The following is a 26,282-nucleotide window of genomic DNA, read 5'->3' as shown; positions in this document are numbered from 1 at the left end:
GTTCGATGTAGGCGAATTCTGTTAAATCAAATATCTCGCTTGGCATTGAACTTTGAGCTTTAGAATTTTACAGATATTATTTATACTCTAACAACAACAACATTACACACTAACTAAAGTTTAAAACATGGGATCACGAAGAATGGACCTTTAAACATGATTCCTGCATGTTCTGTGTCTCTGTAAATGAATGGAGCACACGTGCAGTTTCATTTATACTGAAGCGCGTGACGCTCGCGGTGATTTCAGCTTCTGTCGTCTCTAAATGAGGACGAAAACACAGGAACATCTCCAGAACATCCATCAGCGTCTGACCGTTTGATTTGAGTACATCTAGCCTCATATTACACAGAACTGTAAAGGCATTGGAGGCAACCCGCCAAAATAAGAGTCTGGTTTGATTTTTTAGTATAATGTACACAGCCTACTACAATTTTTTTTAAAGAAAAACCACACAATAGTTTTTCCATTTTTTAATTTAAAATAGAAAGTTATCTTAATTTTCAGTAATTAAAAAATAAATGATATTAATGTGTCATGCCTTGGTTTGATAACCAGTGAATTTTAATACACAACAGAATTTTTCATGGGGGAAAAAATCATAAGGCTTAAGAAATAAATTTATTCTAAATTAAATTGTTCAATGCATTCAAATAATTAGACATGCTAGAACACAGAATTTGGTAACAATAAAAAAATATGGTGAGCATAACGTTTCATAAGGCCCTAAACGTAATTTTAGTACAACTTTTATTAAATTTATGCAAACATGTATACATTTCATGGTTTTAATTAATTAGACTTGCTCTTTGATTAATAAACTTTAACCATTAAAAAGGAGTGGAGAGCTATAATGAAATAAAACTGAATACAGAAAAAAAAAATAAACAGATTTCATAGGGCCCTAATAGAGTGTGGTCATTACAATATTTACTATTATTACTATTATCATTACCATTATTATTATTACTACTATTTTTATTTTTTATAAAGCACTATTTTAGTTTTTGTTCGGTATCCAGTGTGGTCCAATCTATCTATCAGTATCAGTAAGATCCACTATGGGTGGACCTCTGGGGATTACACACACAGTCTCATGAAGCTCACAGCACACTGCTGCAGGACACTCTCACAGCCTTCCTCACAGAATCCTTTAACAGATGCACTCCAGACTTTTATTGGACAAAGTCTGTCTGACTTACGGGAGTTGGCGAAGATCTTGCTGCTGTCGGGGGTGAAGGCTGCAGCGCACACACTGCCGTTCATCTTCATGCTCCGGACCACTTCCCTGGTCTACAGGACACATTTCAGCAGGACGTTAAGAGACGGAGAGCACAACTACTCCCCATGACGTCATGCATCAGTATTCTTCAAGACACTGTACTGAAATGAGACATTACAGCAGCTGATGCTAATCTAATACAATCTCAAATAAAATAAAAGTGTTTAACTGAGAGGGCCAAAAAAACTGATTGGACTAAAAACTTCTATTACTTCTAAATGATGACTGTAAGTATAAAGGCAGCACCTCAGCAGTGCAATAAAGCTTGCATTTCTTCATTTGACTTCGATTAAGACATTCAGGATTACTTTCAGCACATCTTCATGATGACAGCATTTCAACAATCCTGAGGCTGATTGGGAGTTTGGTACGATCTAACATTGAACACTGCACACATTCTGGATGACATCACGAGCAGATGTAATGTGATCGATGTACTGCACCTTTGTGGTCATCAGATGGAGATATCCTGAAGAACCAGAGAGGAGAAGATACTTCCCATCTGGAGAAACCTGGAAGTCTGACACCCTCTGCTCATTCAGACCTAGAGAAGCATTCACACACAAACACGAGTCCTTCATCACGTCAGTCACGCACAAACACGTGTCCTTCATCACGTCAGTCACGCAAACACGAGTCGTTCATCACATCGGTCACACGCAAACACGTGTCCTTCATCACGTCAGTCACACGCAAACACGTGTCCCTCATCACGTCAGTCACGCACAAACACGTGTCCCTCATCAAGTCAGTCACGCAAACACGCGTCCTTCATCACGTCAGTCACGCAAACACGTGTCCTTCATCACGTCAGTCACGCAAACACATGTCCTTCATCACGTCAGTCACACGCAAACACATGTCCTTCATCACGTCAGTCCCACACAAACACGTGTCCCTCCTTCATCACGTCAGTCACGCGCAAACACGCGTCCCTCATCACGTCAGCCACGCGCAAACACGTGTCCTTCATCACGTCAGTCACGCGCAAACACATGTCCTTCATCACGTCAGTCACGCGCAAACACATGTCCTTCATCACGTCAGTCACGCGCAAACACATGTCCTTCATCACGTCAGTCACGCGCAAACACGTGTCCTTCATCACGTCAGTCACGCAAACACATGTCCTTCATCACGTCAGTCACACGCAAACACATGTCCTTCATCACGTCAGTCCCACACAAACACGTGTCCCTCCTTCATCACGTCAGTCACGCGCAAACACGCGTCCCTCATCACGTCAGCCACGCGCAAACACGTGTCCTTCATCACGTCAGTCACGCGCAAACACGTGTCCTTCATCACGTCAGTCACGCGCAAACACGTGTCCTTCATCACGTCAGTCACGCGCAAACACGTGTCCTTCATCACGTCAGTCACGCGCAAACACGTGTCCTTCATCACGTCAGTCACACGCAAACACGTGTCCTTCATCACGTCAGTCCCACACAAACACGTGTCCCTCCTTCATCACGTCAGTCACACACAAACACGTGTCCCTCCTTCATCACGTCAGTCACGCGCAAACACGCGTCCCTCATCACGTCAGTCACGCAAACACGTGTCCTTCATCACGTCAGTCACGCAAACACGTGTCCTTCATCACGTCAGTCACACGCAAACACATGTCCTTCATCACGTCAGTCACACGCAAACACGTGTCCCTCCTTCATCACGTCAGTCACACGCAAACACATGTCCTTCATCACGTCAGTCACACGCAAACACGTGTCCCTCCTTCATCACGTCAGTCACGCAAACACGTGTCCTTCATCACGTCAGTCACGCAAACACGTGTCCTTCATCACGTCAGTCACACACAAACACGTGTCCCTCCTTCATCACGTCAGTCACACGCAAACACGTGTCCCTCCTTCATCACGTCAGTCACACACAAACACATGTCCTTCATCACGTCAGTCACACGCAAACACATGTCCTTCATCACGTCAGTCACACACAAACACGTGTCCCTCCTTCATCACGTCAGTCACACACAAACACGTGTCCCTCCTTCATCACGTCAGTCACGCACAAACACGCGTCCATCACGTCAGTCACACACAAACACGTGTCCCTCCTTCATCACTTCAGTCACACGCAAACACGCGTTCATCACGTCAGTCACACGCAAACACGTGTCCCTCCTTCATCACGTCAGTCACACACAAACACGCGTCCCTCATCACGTCAGTCACACACAAACACGCGTCCATCACGTCAGTCACACACAAACACGTGTCCCTCCTTCATCACGTCAGTCACGCGCAAACACGCGTCCCTCATCACGTCAGTCACACGCAAACAAGTGCCCTTCATCACGTCAGACACACACAAACACGCGTTCCTCATCACGTCAGTCACACACAAACACGCGTCCTTCATCACGTCAGTCACACACAAACACACACGCGTCCTTCATCACGTCAGCCACACGCAAACACGCGTCCTTCATCACGTCAGCCACACGCAAACACGTGTCCTTCATCACGTCAGCCACACGCAAACACGCGTCCTTCATCACGTCAGTCACACACAAACACGTGTCCTTCATGTCAGCCACATGCAAACACGTGTCCTTCATCACGTCAGTCACACACAAACACACACGTGTTCTTCATCACGCGCAGTCACACACTGTAGAGCACTTCATTCAGCAGAAACAACATCAGGTCTGACCTCTGACACTAGACACTGGGATCACTTTTCCTTCCATCATGTCATAGATGTAGAAGAGCTTGTTCCTCAGTCCGGTGGCCACTATATGCTCCCCATCAGCACTGAACGAAGCCTTGTTCACTGGATAATTCTCCAGATGGATGGTCTGGATCTTTGGGTTGTTCTTGCCGTCCACCTGTGGAGGAGAATGAGTGAAGTCTGATCAGTTTTGACATTCACTGGCGGTGTGTCATCTCCTCCATCTGTCACTGACTCACAGGGCCTCAGCAATTCATACACATTAAATATTCACAAGAAACTAAATTAGTCGCCAAGTTATTCTTTAAACACTTTAATATTTCAATCTTACTGTCTTGAGTTTATGTCTCATCTCTCTTAGCATTTTAATCTATCTTGTAGATGACCTGGGAACTAAGGATCACTTAAAGTGGGAACTAAAATTCAGAACTATATTCAGACAGAATTGTGCTGCTCAACTGACCATCTCTGCTTTTATCAGAAAAAAGTCATTAGATTGAAATGTTTAAATCATAAGTGGCCAGTGTTGATACGGGTCTTTAAGATCCGCTGATGAAGCACACATGTGCACACACACTTCATCACACTGTAATAACACTGTACAGCACGTGTGTGATGAAGCCAGGGCTCATGTAACACTCATCTGCTGTGTTACAGTAATACTGAGGTGTACGAGAGGACGAGACTGACCAGCACCACAGATAACACATGTGTAAACCTGACTCTACATCCACATGTGTTCATATAAGTGCACAAACAGACCAACATTCGATCGGTATTCATCATTCAAGAAATAAAAACGTTGTATTTTACTGCGTGCTGCTCTGCAGGAGTCCATGATGAATGATTAGCAGCTAACTGTCAGTCAGTTATTAGAGAATGCACTGGAGCGAGCTAACAAGCTGATCGCATTGATCAGAGTCAAATTAATCAGTCAGACTGAGTTATATTAGTCTGTATGTTCCTGCAATGAGTAGTGTTTCGCTTATATACACACACACACACACACACACAGTTCACCTGAAAGAGTGATATGGAGTGATCCAGGCCTGCGGTCATCAGGATCTGAGCAGACGGGTGAAACTGCACGGAGCTCAGCTGATCAGCTCCAGGACACTCACTGTTGGCATTCAGGCACTTCTTTATCTGCCACACACACACACACACACACAGCTCAACACCAGAACAGATCAGACCAGTAACACTGATGACAGCGGCTCTTCCTCTACCTTAATGACTCCCTTGGGCAGACTGTGAGACGAGCTGATGAAGTCCCCAGTCCTGCGCAGCAGCTCTTCATCCTCGTCCTCGTCCTCAGCGTCTGGAGACAGACACACACTGATGATGATCAGTCTGCTGGAGTCAGGACAGCTCTCACACTGAACTCATGAAGTGCTCACCTCTCCTCGGTCTGTCCGTGGTCTCCTCTGCCCAGCTGGGTGTGCCGCCCATGGCCTTCTGAAACCTGTCACACACATCAGAAGAGTGTCACCCCAGTGTTGTCCTCTCTCAAACACACTGCTTCACGTAGCGCTCACTTACTGCTCCTTTAAGCGCTGCTGTAGCCTCTGCTTGCTCATCTTACTCTCTGCCTCACTCTTTTTAAAGTCTCTGCGAAACCGGTGTGTCATGTCAACCCTAGACACAATGAAATCCATTAGTAGAATGAAACAGAACGTACAGGAAGTCAGCGAGATCATGTGATCTGTGATGGGGATACAGGGGTGTGTCTCACTCTTCCTCCAGCTGATCGTCCTCATCCTCCCACACAGCGCTCCTGATGATGGGCCGCGCCGGACCCTCGGAGCCGCTGTCCTCAGAGCCGTCCTCATCCTCCAGGAACACACGGCTGTCCTGCTGACACACACACACAGCTTTAGTTTTCTCTCACACACTCATCTCATCAGTCCTACAGACACATTTCTGCCTGGATCTCATTCATATATCAGAATCAGAGGGAGTGTTATGTGCAGGTGTGTTTTCACACAGCTCGGCAGTGCAACAGCGAACAAAAACACAGATAATAAAAAATAGAACAAGAAATAACAATATTCAGATTGACAGTTGTATGTAGAGGTGTATTATAAAAGATTTGAAGTGTAGAGTAAGTGTGTGTGTGTTAGATAAGTGTATGAGTGTAAGACTAGTGCTCCACAGTTACTGTCCAGTGTTCATGAGATAGATAGAGAGATATGAGCTCTGTTCATCTTCAGAACACAGTTTAAGAGTTCGACTGCTGTATCTGTGTTATTGTGCGCACCGGAAAACACGTCCACAGCGTCGTGAACTCTCTCTCTCACAATAGACACGGAAGAGAAGACAATGCTGAATAAAGTCGTAGTTTTTGCTATTTTTGGACCAAAATGTATTTTCGATGCTTCAGAATATTCTAACGGACCCTCTGATGTCACATGGACTACTTTGATGAAGTTTTTCTTCTCTTTCTGGACATGGACAGTAGACCGTACACACAGCTTCAATGGAGGGACTGAGAGCTCTCGGACTAAATCTAAAATATCTTAAACTGTGTTCTGAAGATAAATGGAGGTCTTACGGGTTTGGAACGACATCAGGGTGAGTTATTAATGACATAATTTGGGTTTCTGGGTGAACTGTCCCTTTAAAGTGAAGGTGAGTGTTCTGTGATTGATCAGAAGGTGTAAAAGTACTGCTGAAGGTGACTGCTGAGAGATTGAATGAAGGCAGAATACTGGAGAGGGTTTGTTCAGGTCTCTCCTCAGGTTACAGACTGAAGACACCATCAGGAACGAGATCACTTGACCGTGAATGACATGAAATACTCAGTTATCTCAGGGTGATGAAACAGACGGGTGAACCAAACAAAGACAGACATCCGGCCCGGACACACACCTCAGAGAGAGTAACTGACTGTAGCACTGTTTCCAGATGAACAAGTGTGCTAACCTGAAAGGTTTCCTAAATATCTGCACACATATAGTATTGTTATGCTTTAGAAAGAGTCAAAAAATAACTTACAGCACCTTTAACTAGTCATTATTAGTGCGTGTTTTACTAGCACAGATTGGCTGTTTAATAGTAAGTTCCTCACAAGGCACATATTAATGCCTTCTTCTGCAGGAGAATATTTCACATCCCTAATACCTAAACTTAACACCTTACTAACTGGTAATAAACAGCACATTCGGAGTTAATCGAGGTAAGAGTCGAACCCCCCTGTGAAGAGTGAGCAGCTCGTCTCGTGTAGAGTGTTTTCACATGAGGAGAGATCAGCTCAGGTTCACGTGTGTGTGTGTGTGTGTGTGTGTGTGTGTGTGTGTGTGTGTGTGTGTGAGTGAGTGTCCGCACCGGTATCTGCTCCAGACGCTCGCTCAGCTGCTCCTCCGCGCCGAACACCAGTTGCTCCAGCAGTCTGACGGACGCGTCCTCCCCGCCGAGCGTCGCGCACAGCGCCGCGTGCTTCTTCTGCTTCAGACGCTGCTCCGCGGCGCTCGCATCCTCGCTCGGCGGCCTTTTCACAGTCTTTCTCTGTTTTCTAGCGGAAGATCCAGACGAATCCATGATGACCTGTTTTATACAGTCTATGATTATAACCACAGGTAAAATAAATAACACTACTTTCCCTGTTAGTGCTACAGATTCGGCGCTAAGCTACAACATGAGTTCACTGTAAACTCTCAACGTGACATGTGAGCGGAACTGCTTCTTCTCCTGTGACGGCGGCTGCTGAACCAGCTCTTGCTGCACTTCCGCCCCCTACCGACGCGGAGTTTGAAGGAGCTGTGACGTCACGCCGTAGGCGGATCGGCGGTTAGCGTCACACTTTTACAAAGGCTTTTAGGTTATCGCAAAAAAGCTCTGTGTTCAGCCATAGTTCATTAAACTGACACGTTTTGTCCATCAAGATAATATTCACAAAGAAATATAATTTTGGAGAATTTTGAAGCCTAAATAAAAGCTCCAGAACTAAAGCTAAACTAGGGTCGCTCGCCTTCAGCGTCCCCAGCTCCACGCTTCACACAACTTTATCAAACTTACTTTAACATGTTCAGTGAAAAGGATTTACTCTGTACATTAATTTAAATCCACACTACACAAACCTTTTCTTATTATCTGGAATACATACAAAACTAGAGCAAACTAAAACTGAAATGAGACATGAATAAATGAAATAATCCTAACTAAAGGACATGTGAAAGCATGTATTTCTGTACATTTCGAAATAAGGTGCATTAAAGGTCAATAAATCCTCGATTAATATGAATATTTGAATTAAAAATGTGTCTCTGTGTACTATTCAATAAAATTCTAGTGCATTTAATCTATTAAATAACAGAGTGAGTGAGTTTTTGGATATGGTAAGATTAAACTTATTTTAGTGAATAAAGTACCACATCTCAGCTTTGTTAGGGTGGATAAATTACACATAATGTTATTTTATCCTTGCTTCTAGGAAATCCTCATATGCTTTCTAACAGCTTCATGTGGCCATAAACATTTAGATTTAACATGGTTTTATGCACTATGCATCGTTAAAGTGTGATTTTCACTGTGACTAAGCTGCTAAATGTAGTGTTTACATGGAATAATCCTAACAGTTTATATTACGAACACTAGAGGCTATGGAGGACCGACAGTGACACCTAACAATAAAATAAAGAATACATTAATGATTTAATAATTCAAACATAAAGACATAAATTACTTTTTAAATGGATAAATTAATAGACATATTTAAAGATAATAATTTAATTTGTGTTTTTAATAATAGTTTAATAAATCAATAAAACAGTAAATAAAAAAGAATAATGTACAAATAAATAGACAAATTTAAAACAGAATAACAAAGGTTTCATAGACAATTGGACGAGCTTTTGGGGCAGACCTGACCTGTTTAAAAGAGATGGTCTTCATCCCTCCTGGGGTGGTGCCACTCTTCTGTCTAGAAATATGGCAAATAGTCTTAGTGTTTATACTTGACTAACTGGGGCCCAGGTCAGGAAGCAGACAGACTGGCTAAACCGACCGTCTGCTAGCTGCCTCCCGTCACAGAAGTCAGTTAATTCTCAGCACATAGAGACTCTTTCACCTAGATATCACACTAAAGAGACTGTGTCTGTTCCCCGAACTAGAAAATACAAAAAAATGTCCAAACCAGTTTAAGAGTAAAAATTTAATTGAGGTTCAACAAATAAAAAACAGATGCAATATGGATAAACAAATGATAAAGCTTGGCTTATTGAATATCAGATCAATTTCTACGAAAACACTTTTTGTAAATAATATGATAACTGATCATAATATAGATGTGCTCTGTTTGACAGAAACCTGGCTAAAACCTGATGATTACATTATTTTAAATGAGTCCACCCCCCAAGATTATTGTTATAAACATGAGCCGCGTCTAAAAGGCAAAGGGGGAGGTGTTGCTTCAATTTATAACAACGTTTTCAGGATTTCTCAGAGGGCAGGCTTCAAGTATAACTCATTTGAAGTAATGGTGCTACATAAAACATTATCCAGAGAAACAAATGTTAAAGGGTTAGTTCACCCAATAATCATAATTATGTCATTAACTCACCCTCATGTTGTTTCAAACCTGTGAGACCTCCGTTCATCTTCAGAACACAGTTTTAGATATTTTAGATTTAATCCGAGAGCTCTCAGTCCCTCCATTGAAGCTGTGTGTACGGCAAACAAAACTTTTAACGGCACAAACGAAGCACAAACGATTTAACCTGTATTTGGGGGAGTTTGGAGTATGTTGGGGGCCGAGTGATGTCATCAGCTATCATTCAATGTCTAATATTTTAAAAACCGAAGCAGCGCAAACGAAAATATTACCGGCACAAACGAAGCACAAACAAACGAGTCTATTTGGGGTGGGGGGGGGGGTGACCTCAGAATGACCTATAAATATTGTTTTAATATCTAAAAAACTAGAGTGGCACAAACAAAAAAATTTACAGCACAAATGATTGAGACTATTTTGGTGACGTTTTGCATTGAGTGGGGGGTCAACTTCACGGAGGTCATAACCTCTCCTCCAAAGATTTTGTGATGTCTAAACTAGAGAATGGAATAATTTATGATGGTTCTTTCTGTGGCACAAATCAGCACAATCGAGCACAAACAAAATGCACCGGTTTGGGGCGATTTGGAGGGCACAGTCCTGTACAGAGACCTGGAGGAACCCAAATCTCTCCAGTAGTCCTCTGGCCCGTCCACATGATCTTCAGCTAACTGCTGGCTTTCTCCACGCAGTCCAAGATTGTTCAGAGTTCTCCTGATGCTGGACTCTTTAACATCAGCAGGGATGGAGGACATGTCTTGTCAGGTTTTACTGCAGGATGAACAGTTATATATTATACATCAAGGCCTGTAGGCCAGCATCGGGGTCTGCTAACTGACACACTTCTTGTAAGGAGGGTGAAGCTGTAGTCTGCTGATCGGTCAGTTTGAATGGTTTTTAGTCACATGGTCAAGAAAGGACTGAAAGAAGATTGTAAACTGTTGCTCTGGCTCTCTCTCTTTCTCAGGTAACATTTACATACATGCTGGGTACATTTAACTGTTTATGTTTTACCATACTTCATCCTATTTGTCTATTCTAACTGTGCTTATTTCCATCATTGGTATAAGTGGCAGTGGGTGGGTATGGGCTAGGTGCACAAGATGGCGCCGGTGAGCTTCAGCGACGCGAGTGTGTGCATACTTACTTCCGGTCTTTCCACGCTCGCATTGACCGTAAAGGAAACTTACATACGAAACTTGGCTAGATGTATATAATTAACAATTTTCAAATTTAACAGAGGATAGTGGTATATCAAAGACACGAAGAAACATCCTCCCTACATTTTTGTGTATCTCTGTGTGGAAATTCATCAAGATACAACGCGAAGATCGCTTTATTCTTCTGTTGATTATGCGGATCAGCGTCAGGTCAGGTCCACAGGGATTTCTTCTTTCAAACACAAACCACTCAAATATGCAATACTTTACATTTTCTGACTTTTAAATATAAATAATAATAATAATAATACAAACATTTTCAAGAAATAAGTAATTTGTACATTTACATATTTGGTAAGATAAATTTATCTCGCTGGCGCCGATACAGGATGGCTGCCTCCGTGACGAGCTCCGCATATGTTTTTGTGTTTTTGTTAGTTTGTCCTGTCTTTAGTTATATTCCTGCCATCAGTTTCACCAGGGAAGAACTGATGAACATTCGGCAGAACGCACCACAAGATGTTTTTCCGGATTTCAATTATTCAGACGTTTTACTGAACGTTGTTATCGGAGGAGCGGCGGCGCTGATCAAGCGCTTCAGGACGCGCAGACGGGGGAAGCGAGCGGGAGCGCTCGTCAGACTCAGGAAGCGCGGATTTTGAACGCCGTTGCCTAGCATCCATCTGGCAAATCTCCGCTCTCTACCCAACAAAACGGACGAACTCCTTCTGCTTTCTCAGACAAATAAGGATTTCACACACTCTGCTGCTCTGTGTTTCATGGAAACCTGGCTGAATGACACCATACCGGACAGCGCGCTCCATCTACCGGACTTTCAGCTGTTTAGAGCGGATCGTGAATCAGAATCAACTGGGAAATCGCATGGCGGCGGCGGGACATGCTTTTACATCAATGAACGGTGGTGTACAGATGTAACTGTGTTAAAGAAGACGTGCTGCTCAAATCTCGAAACACTCTTCATTAACTGCAAGCCGTTCTATTCGCCGCGGGAGTTTCACTCGTTCATTCTGGTCAGTGTTTACATTCCTCCACAAGCGCATGTGAGCTCAGCTTTACAGAAACTCGCTGATCAGATCACAGAGACAGAACAACAACATCCGGACTCTGTTTTAATCATTCTCGGGGACTTTAATAAATCCAATCTCTCCCGTGAACTGCCAAAATACAGACAGCATGTTACATGTCCCACCAGAGACAGTAATATATTGGATCACTGTTACACCACAATAAAGGATGCATTTCACTCTGTTCCACGAGCAGCTTTGGGACGTTCTGATCACCTTCTGGTTCATCTTATACCGTCCTACAGGCAGAAACTAAAATCAGCTAAACCTGTATCAAGGACTGTAAAAAGATGGACTAATGAAGCAGAGCAGGATTTACAATCTTGTTTTGACCTCACTGATTGGAGTGTTTTTGAAGCTGCTACCACCGATCTGGATGAACTCACAGAGACCGTAACATCCTATATTAGTTTCTGTGAGGATATGTGTATTCCTACAAAGACTCAACTAATTTACAATAATGACAAACCGTGGTTCACTGCAAAACTCAGACAGCTCCGTCAGGCCAAAGAAGATGCTTACGTGAAGGGGGACAATGTCTTGTATAAACAGGCTAAATACATATTGGAAAAGGAGATCAAAGTGGCAAAGAGGAATTATTCTGAAAAAATAAGGACTCGGTTCACTTCCAACGACTCCGCATCAGTGTGGAAAAGTCTAAAGAAGATCACCAATTACAAGACACCACCCCCCAGCACCGTAGAGAATCAACGACTGGCAGACGATCTGAACGAGTTTTACTGCAGGTTTGAAAGAACACCCATCACCTGCCCTGAACGCCTGCCCACACAACCATTCACACCATTCACAACTCCTGCAACCAGCCCTGAATGCCTCTCCAAACAACTGTTCACACCATTAACAGCTCCTGCAACCCATCCTGAACACCTCTCCAATCAAGAGCCCCTTTCACACTGCACGTCGGACCCGCAATATTCCCGTAACATTGCCTGGTCGCCTTCTGTGTGAAAGCAACCACGTCCCGGAATTGATTACCGAATCGAACCCGGGTCGGGGACATAGTAACATTGCGGTAATCGATCCGGAACGAGCGCTGTGTGAACAAAAGCCAGATCTAATTCGGTATCGAAGTGATGACGCGCGTTATCGTGCGACTCTTTTACCGGCTGTTTTGAAGGAAGATCAACATTCGCGACGAAAACATATGTGCAAACTGTAATGAAGCAGAGATCAGTTAGTTCCTCACTTTCCGCGCTGACGCAGAGATCGTTTGCTTGCTTCAGTTAAAGTATAACGTGCCAAGCGTTGTCGACTCGTACATTACACGTCACGCGCTGATGTCACGTGTCGTTACGGGATCTTCAGGGGTTGTGTATGAAAGCACGCACATATACCGGGTCATCACTGGCAGTGTGAAAGTGCCAAATCTAGCGACCAGGGAACAATTACAGGAACACTTTACCCCTGTATTTGCCGGAATGGCAGTGTGAAAGGGGCTAAGCACTCTCACCATTCTCACCTCCTGCATCCCCCCTCTCCCCCACACCTGCAATTCAGATCAGCGAGGATGCGGTGCGCCAGGTCTTCCGGAAGCAGAAAAGGAAAAAAGCACCAGGCCCAGATTGTGTTACACCAGCCTGTCTGAAATCCTGTGCTGACCAGCTGGCCCCCGTCTTCACACAGATCTTCAACAGATCGCTGGAGCTGTGCGAAGTCCCTTCATGCCTCAAACGTTCCACCATCATCCCCATCCCTAAGAAACCCAAAATTACAGGACTAAATGACTACAGGCCTGTGGCTCTAACGTCTGTAGTCATGAGGTCATTTGAGAAACTGGTGCTGGTCCACCTGAAGGACATCACTGGGCCCTTGCTGGATCCTCTTCAGTTTGCCTACAGAGCAAACAGGTCTGTGGACGATGCAGTAAACATTGGATTGCATTATGTTCTGCAACACCTAGACAGACCGGGGACTTATGTGAGGATCCTGTTTGTGGACTTCAGCTCGGCCTTCAACACGATCATCCCAAACCTCCTCCTGCCCAAACTAAATCAGCTCTCCGTGCCCACCTCCATCTGTCAGTGGATCAACAGCTTCCTGACAGACAGACAGCAGCTAGTGAGGCTGAGAAAATACACATCCAGCACCCGTACAATCAGCACCGGAGCTCCCCAGGGCTGTGTTCTCTCCCCACTGCTCTTCTCCCTCTACACCAACGATTGCACGTCTAAGGACCCCTCTGTCAAGCTCCTGAAGTTTGCAGACGACACCACACTCATCGGCCTCATTCAGGACGGTGACGAGTCTGCTTACAGACAGGAGGTAAAAGAGCTGGCTGTCTGGTGCAGTCTCAACAACCTGGAGCTTAACACACTCAAAACAGTGGAGATGATCGTGGACTTCAGGAGAAACCCCCCTGCACTCCCCCCACTCACCATCATGAACAGCCCTGTGACTGCAGTGGAGTCATTCAGGTTCCTGGGTACCACCATCTCTCAGGACCTGAAGTGGGACATTGACATTGACTCCATCGTAAAAAAGGCCCAGCAGAGGTTGTACTTTCTCCGCCAGCTGAGGAAGTTTAACCTGCCACAGGAGCTGCTGAAACAGTTCTACTCCACCATCATTGAATCCATCCTCTGCACTTCAGTAACTGTCTGGTTCAGCTCAGTTTCTAAATCTGACCTCAGAAGACTACAGAGAGTAGTCCGGACTGCTGAGCGAATCATCGGTTCAACCCTCCCATCTATTCAAGAACTGTACTTATCCAGAGTGAGAAAAAGGGCTGTCAAAATCACTCTGGACCCCTCACATCCAGCACACTCCCTCTTTGAACTGTTGCCATCTGGTCGACGCTACAGAGCACTGAGCACTAGAAGGACCAGACACAGGACCAGTTTCTTCCCTCAGGCAATCCATCTTATGAACAGCTGATAATAACTGTGGAACACACTACACTTTATATTTATATACACACACACTTTATTTATCTAACACACATACTTAGTATACACTTAAATTTTGCACACAATATATATGTACATACATAACTTCACTTTGTAATATACCTGCCTACAATTGTCATTTGTATATTGTCATTCACTGTCTACTTATTTGTATTTTTTATTCTTTTATTATGTGTTTTATGTTCTGTCGCTGTCATTCTGTTTTACTGCGGAGCTTCTGTCACGAAAACAAATTCCTCGTATGTGTAAACATACCTGGCAATAAAGCTCATTCTGATTCTGATTCTGATAAAAATACATTATATAGCTGTGTATACACACCATGAGTTCAACTTTCATCTCGTGAACAGTAGTGAACATTAGTGTATTTAATTCATTCACCGGACCCAAACATACACAGTTTCAATCCACTGGCTCAGTTAACATTTATAGTATAGTAATAATAGCAGTGTATATCTTATTTGCATTTGAAGTGATATTATAAATCCTGTAAACATATAGAAGGTAATATTTGGACTTCTCCGGTTCTCTGCACTGACGTTTTGCACAACCGGAAATATCTACGCACACACTCGCAAGACCGGAAATCCAAGATGGCGGAGATATGCAACTAGCCCTTTGACAAGAAATGTGTGTGCACTCAAAAAAATGGATTTGTGGCACTGTTCGTTTTACACAGATATGTTTTGTTAAAAAGACACAAATATATTTAGTTTTCCGCCAAAACACAATTGTATTGTGCTTAATCAACTTAAACTGTTTCATTTTCAATTTTACTTAATTATCAATCGTTAAACTAACGTAAAGTGTTTAATTTCGTAATTAAAAAAAACCGGAAGTGACGATTTCCAACACATTTGATGACGGCGCGAAGGAGAGCAAGAGGTACCAATCAGGTAAGAAAATCTAAAGTTTTTCTTGTGTTAAGTCAAAGTCTTTAATTTCTCTTAGAGTTCCTGTTTTGGGGTGCTTTTGTTTTGCAGTCTTGTATTGTGTAATCGGTTTACTGCACCGTTAATAGATGATTTTGAGCGGTTGGGAGATGTGAAAGCGCACGACTCTCTGTAAAGTATTGACTTGAGTATATATATAACGTTACACTAGGGCTGAAACAATTACTCGACATTATCGACAACGTCGACGATAAAAAAAAAAATTGCTGGCAAATGTTTTTGAGTATATGGCAAGCCGAATTGACTTTTATTCATTCGCAGGATATGTATTCTTGATATCAACAATTCAATTTTTACTAGTAACAATGTTAATTCTTGATATCAACAATTACATTTCCACTAGTAACAATTAGAATTTTTGATATCAACAATTACATTTTCACTAGTAACAATGTTAATTTTTGATATCAGGAATTAGATTTCTACTAGTAACAATTGCTATTTTTGATATCAACAATTCAATTTCCACTAGTAACAATGTTAATTCTTGATATCAGGAATTAGATTTTCACTAGTTAAATGTCACCATAGGCTTCCATTCAAATTTAATTGTTGATATCAAGAATTGCTTTCTTACTAGTTGAAATTCCGATTTCACATATCAGAAATACAATTCTTACTAGTAAAGACCTTTATTTTTGATATCAGTAATCACATAGTTACTAGTAAAGACGTCTATTCTTGATATCAACAATTTAATTGTTGATATCAACAATTTAATTGTCACTAGTGCCAATGTTCATTTCTGATATCATGAATGTAATTGTTACTAGTAAGAATGCCATTTTAGATATCAGAAATTACCCTCCCAATTGTTGATATCAGAAATACATTTTCAGATATCAGAAATGAACAGTGTCACTAGTAACAATTACATTTTTGATATCAAGAATTAACATTTCAACTAGTAACAACTAAATTGTTGATATCAAGAATTCACATTTTTACTAGTAAAAATGTCATTGTTGATATCAAAAATTATATTTTTACTAGTAAGAAATACAAAGCTGATATGTGAATTTAGAATTGTAACTAGCAACAAATGCATTTTGATATCTGTAATAGTTTTGGCGCCGTTTTAACATTTAAACATGTGAATTCTTGATATCAACAATTACATTTCCACTAGTAACAACACGTATTCTTGATATAAAAAATGACGTCATCGGAAATGCAGAAATGTGTTTATCATATCAAAAATGAAATTACAACAAGTAATACACATAATTATTGATATCTTTCACTTAATTGTTACATGTTAAAATTGCATTTTCACTAGTAAAAATTGTAATTTAAGATATCATTAATTCCTTTTTGGATATGTGCATATCAATGAACCCCTTTTTGGATATGTGCATAATTTGATGACGAGTCCAACCCTTTATGAATGTTTATGGAGGATAGACGACAAGGTAAAGAGTCCAACAGAGAATGGGCACATTCGATTGCCCTCTCGTGAAAATAAAATGCTCCTGTAGGCTATTTTTAATAATTATTTTTATCTTATTTTGGCAGAGGATATTTAACTCCGCCTACCAACGAGTGTTAATGTTTGTCAAAAGTGCAAAAAGACATCATTACCCTATCAGTTAATGCGGCGCAGACGGTAGAGCACGAAGCAATTGCTTTTGGAGGCGACAGACCCGGGTTCGATCCCGCCTTCTGCCGAGCTTTTTACTTCACCCTTTTCACGTCCCCTATCACATCGAAAGGCATATATTTTCAATAAAACTCAACGAAATTATCGAAAAGTGGAAAATAACGTGGAGATTGTGTAAGGCTAGGGCTAGTTGTAGGGAAGGTTTCCATTTAATCATTTGTAAATAACAATTATAATTTACTCTCAATATGTTATTATTGTAGCCTATACTGTTTTATAATGTAGCCTAATACAATAATGAGGTGCACATATTGGTCACTACTTGCAATAAGCAACACAAACAGCATCAAACTACTATTACTGTAAGAAAATACTCATATTATCAAATAAGGTAAATACAATCTATTGCTAATAAAATATGCTATTTTCACTTAGTGTAAATATAATTCATTGTATTCAAATAGCCCCTGCCAAAATCAAATTCTAAACTATCAGCCAATTTCAAGTGGCAGATGATGGCTGTGATATTACGTTTATCTACTAGAGGGAGCAAGATTATAAGGATTTATTTATTGAAAATAAATGCAATAAATGTGTATAACTGTAGTGTAGCAACAGTAGTTTAATGTTATTAGTGTGCATAGAAATATGTTAAATGCTTGTAGATCATTTACCCCAATAAAACAAACTTGATTAAATATACAGTATCTACAGAAGAAATGACACTTTGCTACAAGTGTACAGCTTTTATAACAGTGTAAATTTATTTACCAGTCCTCTTGTCCACCGGTGCTTCAAGAACCGGACAACATGTTATATAAAAATAATTCCTATTAGGACACGACTCATTCATGTCAACGATACTCCAAATAATAATAATAATAATAAAGTCCAGTAAAATATTTGTATGATGCATTATTACCTGTTTTTATTTTTGGATGTATTTTTTTTATTTGATATAGGCTATTAGAAGAAAGTGTAATAAAACCAAAAATAAAACCCTGAACAAACAACATGAAGTTATTTTTAAAACTAAATGAATGCCTTGTTCATTTTTCCTTTTAATTATCCGAAGGACTTGGTGGCCAAAAAAAAAAAAGAAACAGCATCGATTTACAAAAATGAATCCAGCCTCAATATAATTTTCAAGTTTCAAAACAACAAATCAAATAAATAAAGGAGGAGCCGTTTCTGCACGTGGACGTTCTTCTGCCATCTTTGGCCAATGATGACGCTAGAACGAGGGGTGTCGGAAAATCTCATTAATATTCATGATCTCCTTTATTTTTGATATCAGTAATCACGTGGTTACTAGTACAGACGTCGATTCTTGATATCAACAATTTAATTCTTGATATCAACAATTTAATTCTTGATATCAACAATTACATTTTCACTAGTAAGGACACGTATTCTTGATATAAAAAATGACGTCATCGGAAATGCAGAAATGTGTTTATCATATCAAAAATGAAATTACAACAAGTAATACACATAATTATTGATATCTTTCACTTAATTGTTACATGTTAAAATTACATTTTCACTTGTAAAAAGTTTTATTTTAGATATCATGAATTCCTTTTTGGATATGTGCATATCAATGAACTCCTTTTTGGATATGTGCATAATTTAATGACGAGTGCAACCTTTTATGAATGTTTATTGCTGATAGACGACAAAATAAAGAGCCCAAAAGAGAATGGGCACATTCGATTGCCTTCTCATGAAAATTAAACACTTCTGTAGGTTATTTTTAATAATTATTTGTATTTTATTTTGACAGATACTATTTAACTCCGCCTACCAACGCGTGTTAGTGTTTGTAAAAACTGCAAAAAGACATCTTAAAGCTATCAATGATTGTGGCGCAGGTGGTAGGGCGCGAAGCAAGCACTTTTGGAGGCGACAGACCCGGGTTCGATCCCGCCTTCTGCCGAGCTTTTTACTTCACCCTTTTCACGTCCCCTATCACATCGAAAGGCATATATTTTCAATAAAACTCAACGAAATTATCGAAAAGTGAAAAATAACGTGGAGATTGTGTAAGGCTAGGGCTAGTTGTAGGGACGGTTTCCGTTTAATCATTTGTAAATAACAATTATAATTTACTCTCAGTATGTTATTATTGTAGCCTATACTGTTTTATAATGTGGCCTACAACAATAATGAGGTGCACATATTGGTCACTACTTGCACTAAGTAGCACGAACAGCATCAAACTATTACTGTAAGAAAATACTCATATTTATTAAAAAGTGTAAATAGAATCTATTGCTAATAAAATATGCTATTTTCACTTAGTGTAAATATAATTCATTGTATTCAAATAGCCCCTGGCAAAATCAAACTCTAAACTATCAGCCAATTCAACTGAAAGATTAAGGCTGTGGTATTAATTTTTCAGATTTCTAAGGATTCTTCTAAGCCTTTTTCAGTTTTATTTACATTTAATAATTTTGCAGACGCTTTTATCCAAAGCGACTTACAAATGAGAACAATAGAAGCAGTCAGGTCAACAAGAGAACAACAACAGTATACAAGTGCCATGACAAGTCTCAGTTAGTCTAGTACAGAACGCATATCCAGGTTTTTTTTTTTATATTAAATATGAAAAGAAAGAAAAGTGCTAGTATTAGTTGGTTAAGTGCTTGTGAAAAAGATGAGTCTTAAGATGTTTCATGAAAATGAGTAAAAACTCAGCTGTACGAATTGAGATTGGGAGATCATTCCACCAGCTGGGCACAGTCCAGGAAAAGGTCCGTGAGAGTGATTTTGAATTTCTTTGGGATGGCACCACAAGGCGTCGTTCACTTGCAGAGCGCAAACTTCTGGAGGGCACATAGGATTTAACCAGTGAGTTTAGGTAAGTTGGTGCCGTGCCAGTGGTCGTCTTGTAGGCAAGCATCAGTACCTTGAATCTGATGCGAGCAGCTACTGGTAGCCAGTGTAACCTGATGAAGAGAGGAGTAACATGAGCTTTTTTTGACTCATTAAAGACAACCCTTTCTGCTGCATTCTGGATCATTTGCAGAGGCTTGATAGTACATGCAGGAAGAGCCAGGAGGACATTACCATAGTCCAGTCTGGAGAGTAGACTAGAAGTTCTGTGGCTTGCTCTGACAGGAAGGGTCTAATCTTCCTAATGTTGTATAAGGCAAATCTGCAGGACCGGCTCGTTGTAGCAATGTGGTCTGTGAAGTATAACTGATGATCCATCATAACTCATAGGTTTCTGGCTGAATTGAAAATAAATGCAATAAATGTGTATAACCGTAGTGTAGCGACAGTAGTTTAATATTATTGGTGTGCATAGAAATATGTTTAAAGCTTGTAGATAATTTACCCCAATAAAACAAACTTGATTAAATATACAGTATCTCACAGAAGTGAGTACACTCTTCACATTTTTGTAAACATTTTATTATACCTTTTCATGTGACAACACTGAAGAAATGACACTTTGCTACAATTTAAAGTAGTGAGTGTACAGCTTGCATAACAGTGTAAATTTACTGTCCCCTCAAAATAACTCAACACATACCCATTAATGTCTAAAGCGCCGGCCACAAAATTGAGTACACCACTAAGTGAAAATGTTCAAATTGGGCCCATTAGCCATTTTCTCTCCCTGGTGTCATGTTACTCATTAGTGTTTCAAGATCTCAGGTGTGAATGGGGAGCAGGTGTGTTAATCTAGCTCTCACTCTCTCATACTGGTCACTGGAAGTTCAACACAGCACCTCATGGCAAAGAACTCTCTGAGGATCTGAAAAAAAGAATTGTTGCTCTACATAAAGATGACGTGGGCTATAAGAACATCGCCAAGACACTGAAACTGAGCTGCAGCACGGTGGTTTAACAGGATAGGTTTCACTCAGAACAGGCCTCGCCATGGTCAACCAAAGAAGTTGAGTGCACGTGCTCAGCATCATATCCAGATGTCGTGTTTGGGAAATAGACGTATGAGTGCTGCCAGCATTGCTGCAGAGGTTGAAGGGGTGGGGGGTCAGCCTGTCAGTGCTCACACTGCATCAGATTGGTCTGCAGGGCTGTCGTCCCAGAAGGAAGCCTCTTCTGAAGATGATGCACAAGAAAGCCTGCAAACAGTCTGCTGAAGACAAGCAGACTAAAGACATTACTGGAACCATGTCCTGTGATCTGATGAGACCAAAATAAACGTATTCCCTTCAGATAGTGTCAAGCGTGTGGCGGCGACCAGGTGAGGAGTACAACAAGACAATGTGTCTTGCCTTCAGTCAAGCATGGTGGTGGAAGTGTCATGGTCTGGGGCTGCATGAGTGCTGCCGGTACTGGGGAGATGATACAGTTCACTGAGGGAACCATGAATGCCAACGTGTACTGTGAAATACTGAAGCAGAGCATGATCCCCTCCCTTTAGAGACTGGGCCACAGGGAAGTATTCCAACATGATAACGACCCCAAACACACCTTCAAGACGACCACTGCATTGCTAAAGAAGCTGAGGTGAAAGGTGATGGATTGGTCAAGCATGGGCATCGTCAAATGGAAGGTGGAAGAGCACAAGGTCTCTAAGATCTGGAAGAGGACTCCAGTGGCAAAATGTGAAGCTCTGGAGAAATCCAAGCCCAAGGTTTCATGGGCTTTCATAACATTGAAATGGCTGAGACAGACATGAGAAAGAGGTTCAATAGACTTTATCATTCCTCTTGTCCACCGCTGCTTCATAATGCATATTAGGACACGACTCATTCAGGTAGCCAGCGATATTATAAAAAAAGAAAAGAAAAAAAAGGTCCAGTAAAACGTTTGTATGATGCATTATCCCCTTTAATGTTTTTCCTTTTGGTTGTTTTTTATTTTTTATTTGATGTATTAGAGGAAAGTGTAATAAAACCAAAAATAAACGCCTGAAAAAACGACATGAAGACACTTTTAAAACTAAAAGAATGCCTTGTTCAATTTTCCTTTTAAGTATCCGAAGGACTTGGTGGCCAATAAAAAGAAGCAGCATCAACTTACTTTTTTACAATTAACAAACAAAATTATAATAATAATAATAATAATAATAATAATCCAGCCATAATATAATTTTGAAGTTTCAACGAAAAAATAAATTAAATAAAGGAGGAGCCGTTTCTGCACGTGGACGTTCTTCTGCCATCTTTGGCCAATGCTGACGCTTGAACGAGGGGTGTCGGAAAATCTCATTAATATTCATGATCTCCTTTATTTTTGATATCAGTAATCACGTGGTTACTAGTACAGACGTCGATTCTTGATATCAACAATTTAATTCTTGATATCAACAATTTAATTCTTGATATCAACAATTTATTTGTCACTAGTAACCATGTTAATTCTTGATATCAACAATTCGATTTTCACTAGTTAAAATGTTGATTCTTGATATCAGGAATTAGATTTCTACTAGTAACAACTGCTATTTTTGATATCAACAATTTAATTTCCACTAGTAACAATGTTAATTCTTGATATCAACAATTCAATTTCCACTAGTAACAATGTTAATTCTTGATATCAGGAATTGTATTTTCACTAGTTAAATGCCTCCATAGACTTCCATTCAAATTTAATTGTTGATATCAATAATTACTTTCTTACTAGTTGAAATTCCGATCTCACATATCAGAAATACAATTCTTACTAGTAAAGACCTTTATTTTTGATATCAGTAATCACACGTTACTAGTACCAACGTCAATTCTTGATTGTTGATATCAACAATTACATTTCCACTAGTAACGACACGTATTCTTGATATCACAAATGACGTCATCAGAAATGCAAAAATGCGTTTATCATATCAAAAATGAAATTGCAACTAGTAATACACATAATTCTTGATATCTTTAACTTAATTGTTACATGTTAAAATTACATTTTCACTAGTAAAAATTGTTATTTTAGTTATCATGAATTCCTTTTTGGATATGTGCATAATTTAATGACGAGTGCAACCTTTTATGAATGTTTATGGCGGATAAACTTCAAGATACAGAGCACAAAAGAGAATGGGCACATTCGATTGCCCTCTTATGAAAATAAAACGCTCCTGTAGGCTATTTTTAATAATTATTTTGTTTTTATTTCGACAGGGACGGTTTGACTCCACCTACAAACGTAGGGTAGTGTTTGTCAAATTTGTTAAAAGACATTGGAATATTATCGTTTTCTGTGGCGCAGATGGTTAAGCGCCAAGCATGTACGTTTTGACGCGACGGACCTGGGTTCGATTCCGCCTTTTGCCGAGCTCTTTCTTTATCCTTTTCACGTCCCGTATCACATCGGAAAGGCATGTATTTTCAATAAAACTCAACGAAATTATCGAAAAGTGAAAAATAACATGGATATTGGGTAAGGTTAGGGCTAGTTGTAGGAGCTCCGGAAAGTTACCGTTTGGATGGCATTTAATTTCAAATTAAATAGCATTAGTGTGCATTGCATACATTAGAAATACATCGATTAAAATTTGCAATCAGACTTATGACGTTACATTACTTAACATTTATTTAAGACACTTTTTCGATTATATATCGAAAGCAATTTAGAGAGAAATGGCTATGTGGAATATGTGGAATCTGTGTACTAGGAATATGTTACTACATTCCAGTTCACCCAAGCCCCTTTCACACTGCCATTCCGGCAAATACAGGGGTAAAGTGTTCCTGTAATTGTTCCCTGGTCGCTAGATTTGGCACTTTCACACTGCCAGTGATGACCCGGTATATGTGCGTGCTTTCACACACAACCCTTGAAGATCCCGTAACGACACGTGACATCAGCGCGTGACGTGTAATGTACGAGTCGACAACGCTAGGCACGTTATACTTTAACTGAAGCAAGCAAACGATCTCAGTGTCAGCGCGGAAAGTGAGGAACGAACTGATCTCTGCTTCATTACAGTTTGCACATATGTTTTCGTCGCGAATGTTGATCTTCATTCAAAACAGCCGGTAAAAGAGTCGCGCATCACTTCGATACCGAATTAGATCTGGCTTTTGTTCACACAGCGCTCGTTCCGGATCGATTACCGCAATGTTACTATGTCCCCGACCCGGGTTCGATTCGGTAATCAATTCCGGGACGTGGTTGCTTTCACACAGAAGGCGACCAGGCAATGTTACGGGAATATTGCGGGTCCGACGTGCAGTGTGAAAGGGGCTCCAGTAGCCTATTGCAGGCGGTGTTATGCTAAATAGAGTGTGGTGCTGATGTGCATGTTTCTAATCTTTTTCCGCTTTTATTTATACAGTTGTGTTTGTATTTATTATCGTTTTCAGCTGTTTGTCATGTATGAATTATTTAGAATGATTATTTTAATAAAACATGTTTTTTTTTTCTCACCGTCATTGTGAATTGTACCTTGTTTATTCGGTTCTGAGCATTACTTTAACTTTAAAGAATTACCGGAACACCTGTATAGATTGTGGGTGTAACAAAAATAAGTGCTATTCTTTTTCTAGAGTCTTGCATTACAGATTGTAGGGACTGATGGCCTGACTGGCTTTGAGTACACCTCTCACGTTTCGTATTTTTATCATAGCTTTTAATATGACAGTACCTGAAGAAATGATACTTTGCTACAATGTAAAGTAGTGAGTATACAGCTTGTATAACAGTATACATATATTTACCATTCCTCTTGTCCACCGATGCTTCAAGAACCGGATAACATGTTATATAAAAAATTATTCCTTTTAGGACACGACTCATTCAATGTAGCCAACGATATTCAAAAAAAAAAAAAAAAAAAGTCCAGTAAACCGTTTGTATGATGCATTGTTATCTGTTATATTTTTTCCTTTAGATGTGTTTTTTATTTGATGTATCAGAAGAAAGTGTAATAAAAACAAAAATAAACACCTGAAAAAGCGACATGAATTTATTTATAAAACTAAATTAATGCCTTGTTCACTTTTCCTTTAATTATCCGAAGGACTTGGTGGCCAATAAAAGGAAACAGCATAAATGTTTTTTTTTTTTTTTTTTTTTTTACAATTAACAATTTTTTTTACAAATGAATCCGGACATAATATAATTTTTCAAGTTTCACTGACAAAAATAAATAAAAGAGGAGCCGTTTCTGCACGTGGACGTTCTTCTGCCATCTTTGGCAAATGCTGAAAAAGGAGGAGTGTCGAAAATCTCATTAATATTCATGATCTCATTACCATAGCTATTCTTACATGTAAAAATGGCATTTCTACATATCTGTAAAAGTATTTTTACTAGTTAAAATGTTATTTAAGATATCAGTAATTCTATTTTCACTAGTTGCAAGGACGATTTCAGATATCAACTGCCTTTGTTGATATCAATAATTACTTTGTTACTAGTAACAATGTGAATTCTTGATATCAACAATTTAGTTGTTACTAGTTGAAATGTTAATTCTTGATATCAGTAAATGTATTTCAACATGTTACAAATGTTATTTTTGATATCTGAAAAATAATTTCTGATATCAATATAATTTCTGATATCTAAAATGGCTTTCTTACTAGTAACAATCACATTCATGATATCAGAAATGAACATTGTCACTAGTGACAATTAAATTGTTGATATCAAGAATTAAATTGTTGATATCAAGAATAGACGTCTTTACTAGTAACTATGTGATTACTGATATCAAAAATAAAGGTCTTTACTAGTAAGAATTGTATTTCTGATATGTGAAATCGGAATTTCAACTAGTAAGAAAGCAATTCTTGATATCAACAATTAAATTTGAATGGAAGCCTATGGTGACATTTAACTAGTGAAAATACAATTCCTGATATCAAGAATTAACATTGTTACTAGTGGAAATTGAATTGTTGATATCAAAAATAGCAATTGTTACTAGTAGAAATCTAATTCCTGATATCAAGAATTAACATTGTTACTAGTGGAAATTGAATTGTTGATATCAAAAATAGCAATTGTTACTAGTAGAAATCTAATTCCTGATATCAAGAATTAACATTTTGACTAGTGAAAATTGAATTGTTGATATCAAAAATAGATATCCTGCGA

The 26,282-nt window shown here is 39.9% G+C and overlaps 1 protein-coding gene across 2 annotated transcripts in view; it reads right to left on the bottom strand.

The window, feature by feature from the left end:
* utp18 (UTP18 small subunit processome component) overlaps positions 1-7,687 on the bottom strand; it is a 15,826-nt gene extending 8,139 nt beyond the window's left edge. The window contains exons 1-9 of one of the 2 annotated variants that reach the window (XM_026241189.1): positions 7,310-7,687; positions 5,718-5,839; positions 5,525-5,620; positions 5,383-5,447; positions 5,212-5,303; positions 5,003-5,128; positions 3,965-4,139; positions 1,726-1,826; positions 1,203-1,293 (exon numbers count right to left, since the gene is read on the bottom strand). In XM_026241189.1, the coding sequence (XP_026096974.1) occupies positions 1,203-1,293; positions 1,726-1,826; positions 3,965-4,139; positions 5,003-5,128; positions 5,212-5,303; positions 5,383-5,447; positions 5,525-5,620; positions 5,718-5,839; positions 7,310-7,522 (1,081 nt within the window). In that variant the 5' untranslated portion in view covers positions 7,523-7,687. The remainder of the gene's footprint in view (positions 1-1,202; positions 1,294-1,725; positions 1,827-3,964; positions 4,140-5,002; positions 5,129-5,211; positions 5,304-5,382; positions 5,448-5,524; positions 5,621-5,717; positions 5,840-7,309) is intronic. The other variant, XM_026241190.1, reaches the window with a different exon arrangement.
* Between the last annotated feature and the right edge of the window lie 18,595 nt (positions 7,688-26,282).

Source organism: Carassius auratus, linkage group LG44F, assembly GCF_003368295.1.
Source record: "Carassius auratus strain Wakin linkage group LG44F, ASM336829v1, whole genome shotgun sequence".
In the NCBI taxonomy this organism is placed as follows: Eukaryota; Metazoa; Chordata; class Actinopteri; order Cypriniformes; family Cyprinidae; genus Carassius; species Carassius auratus.
This window is presented reverse-complemented; position numbering and strand designations above follow the sequence as displayed.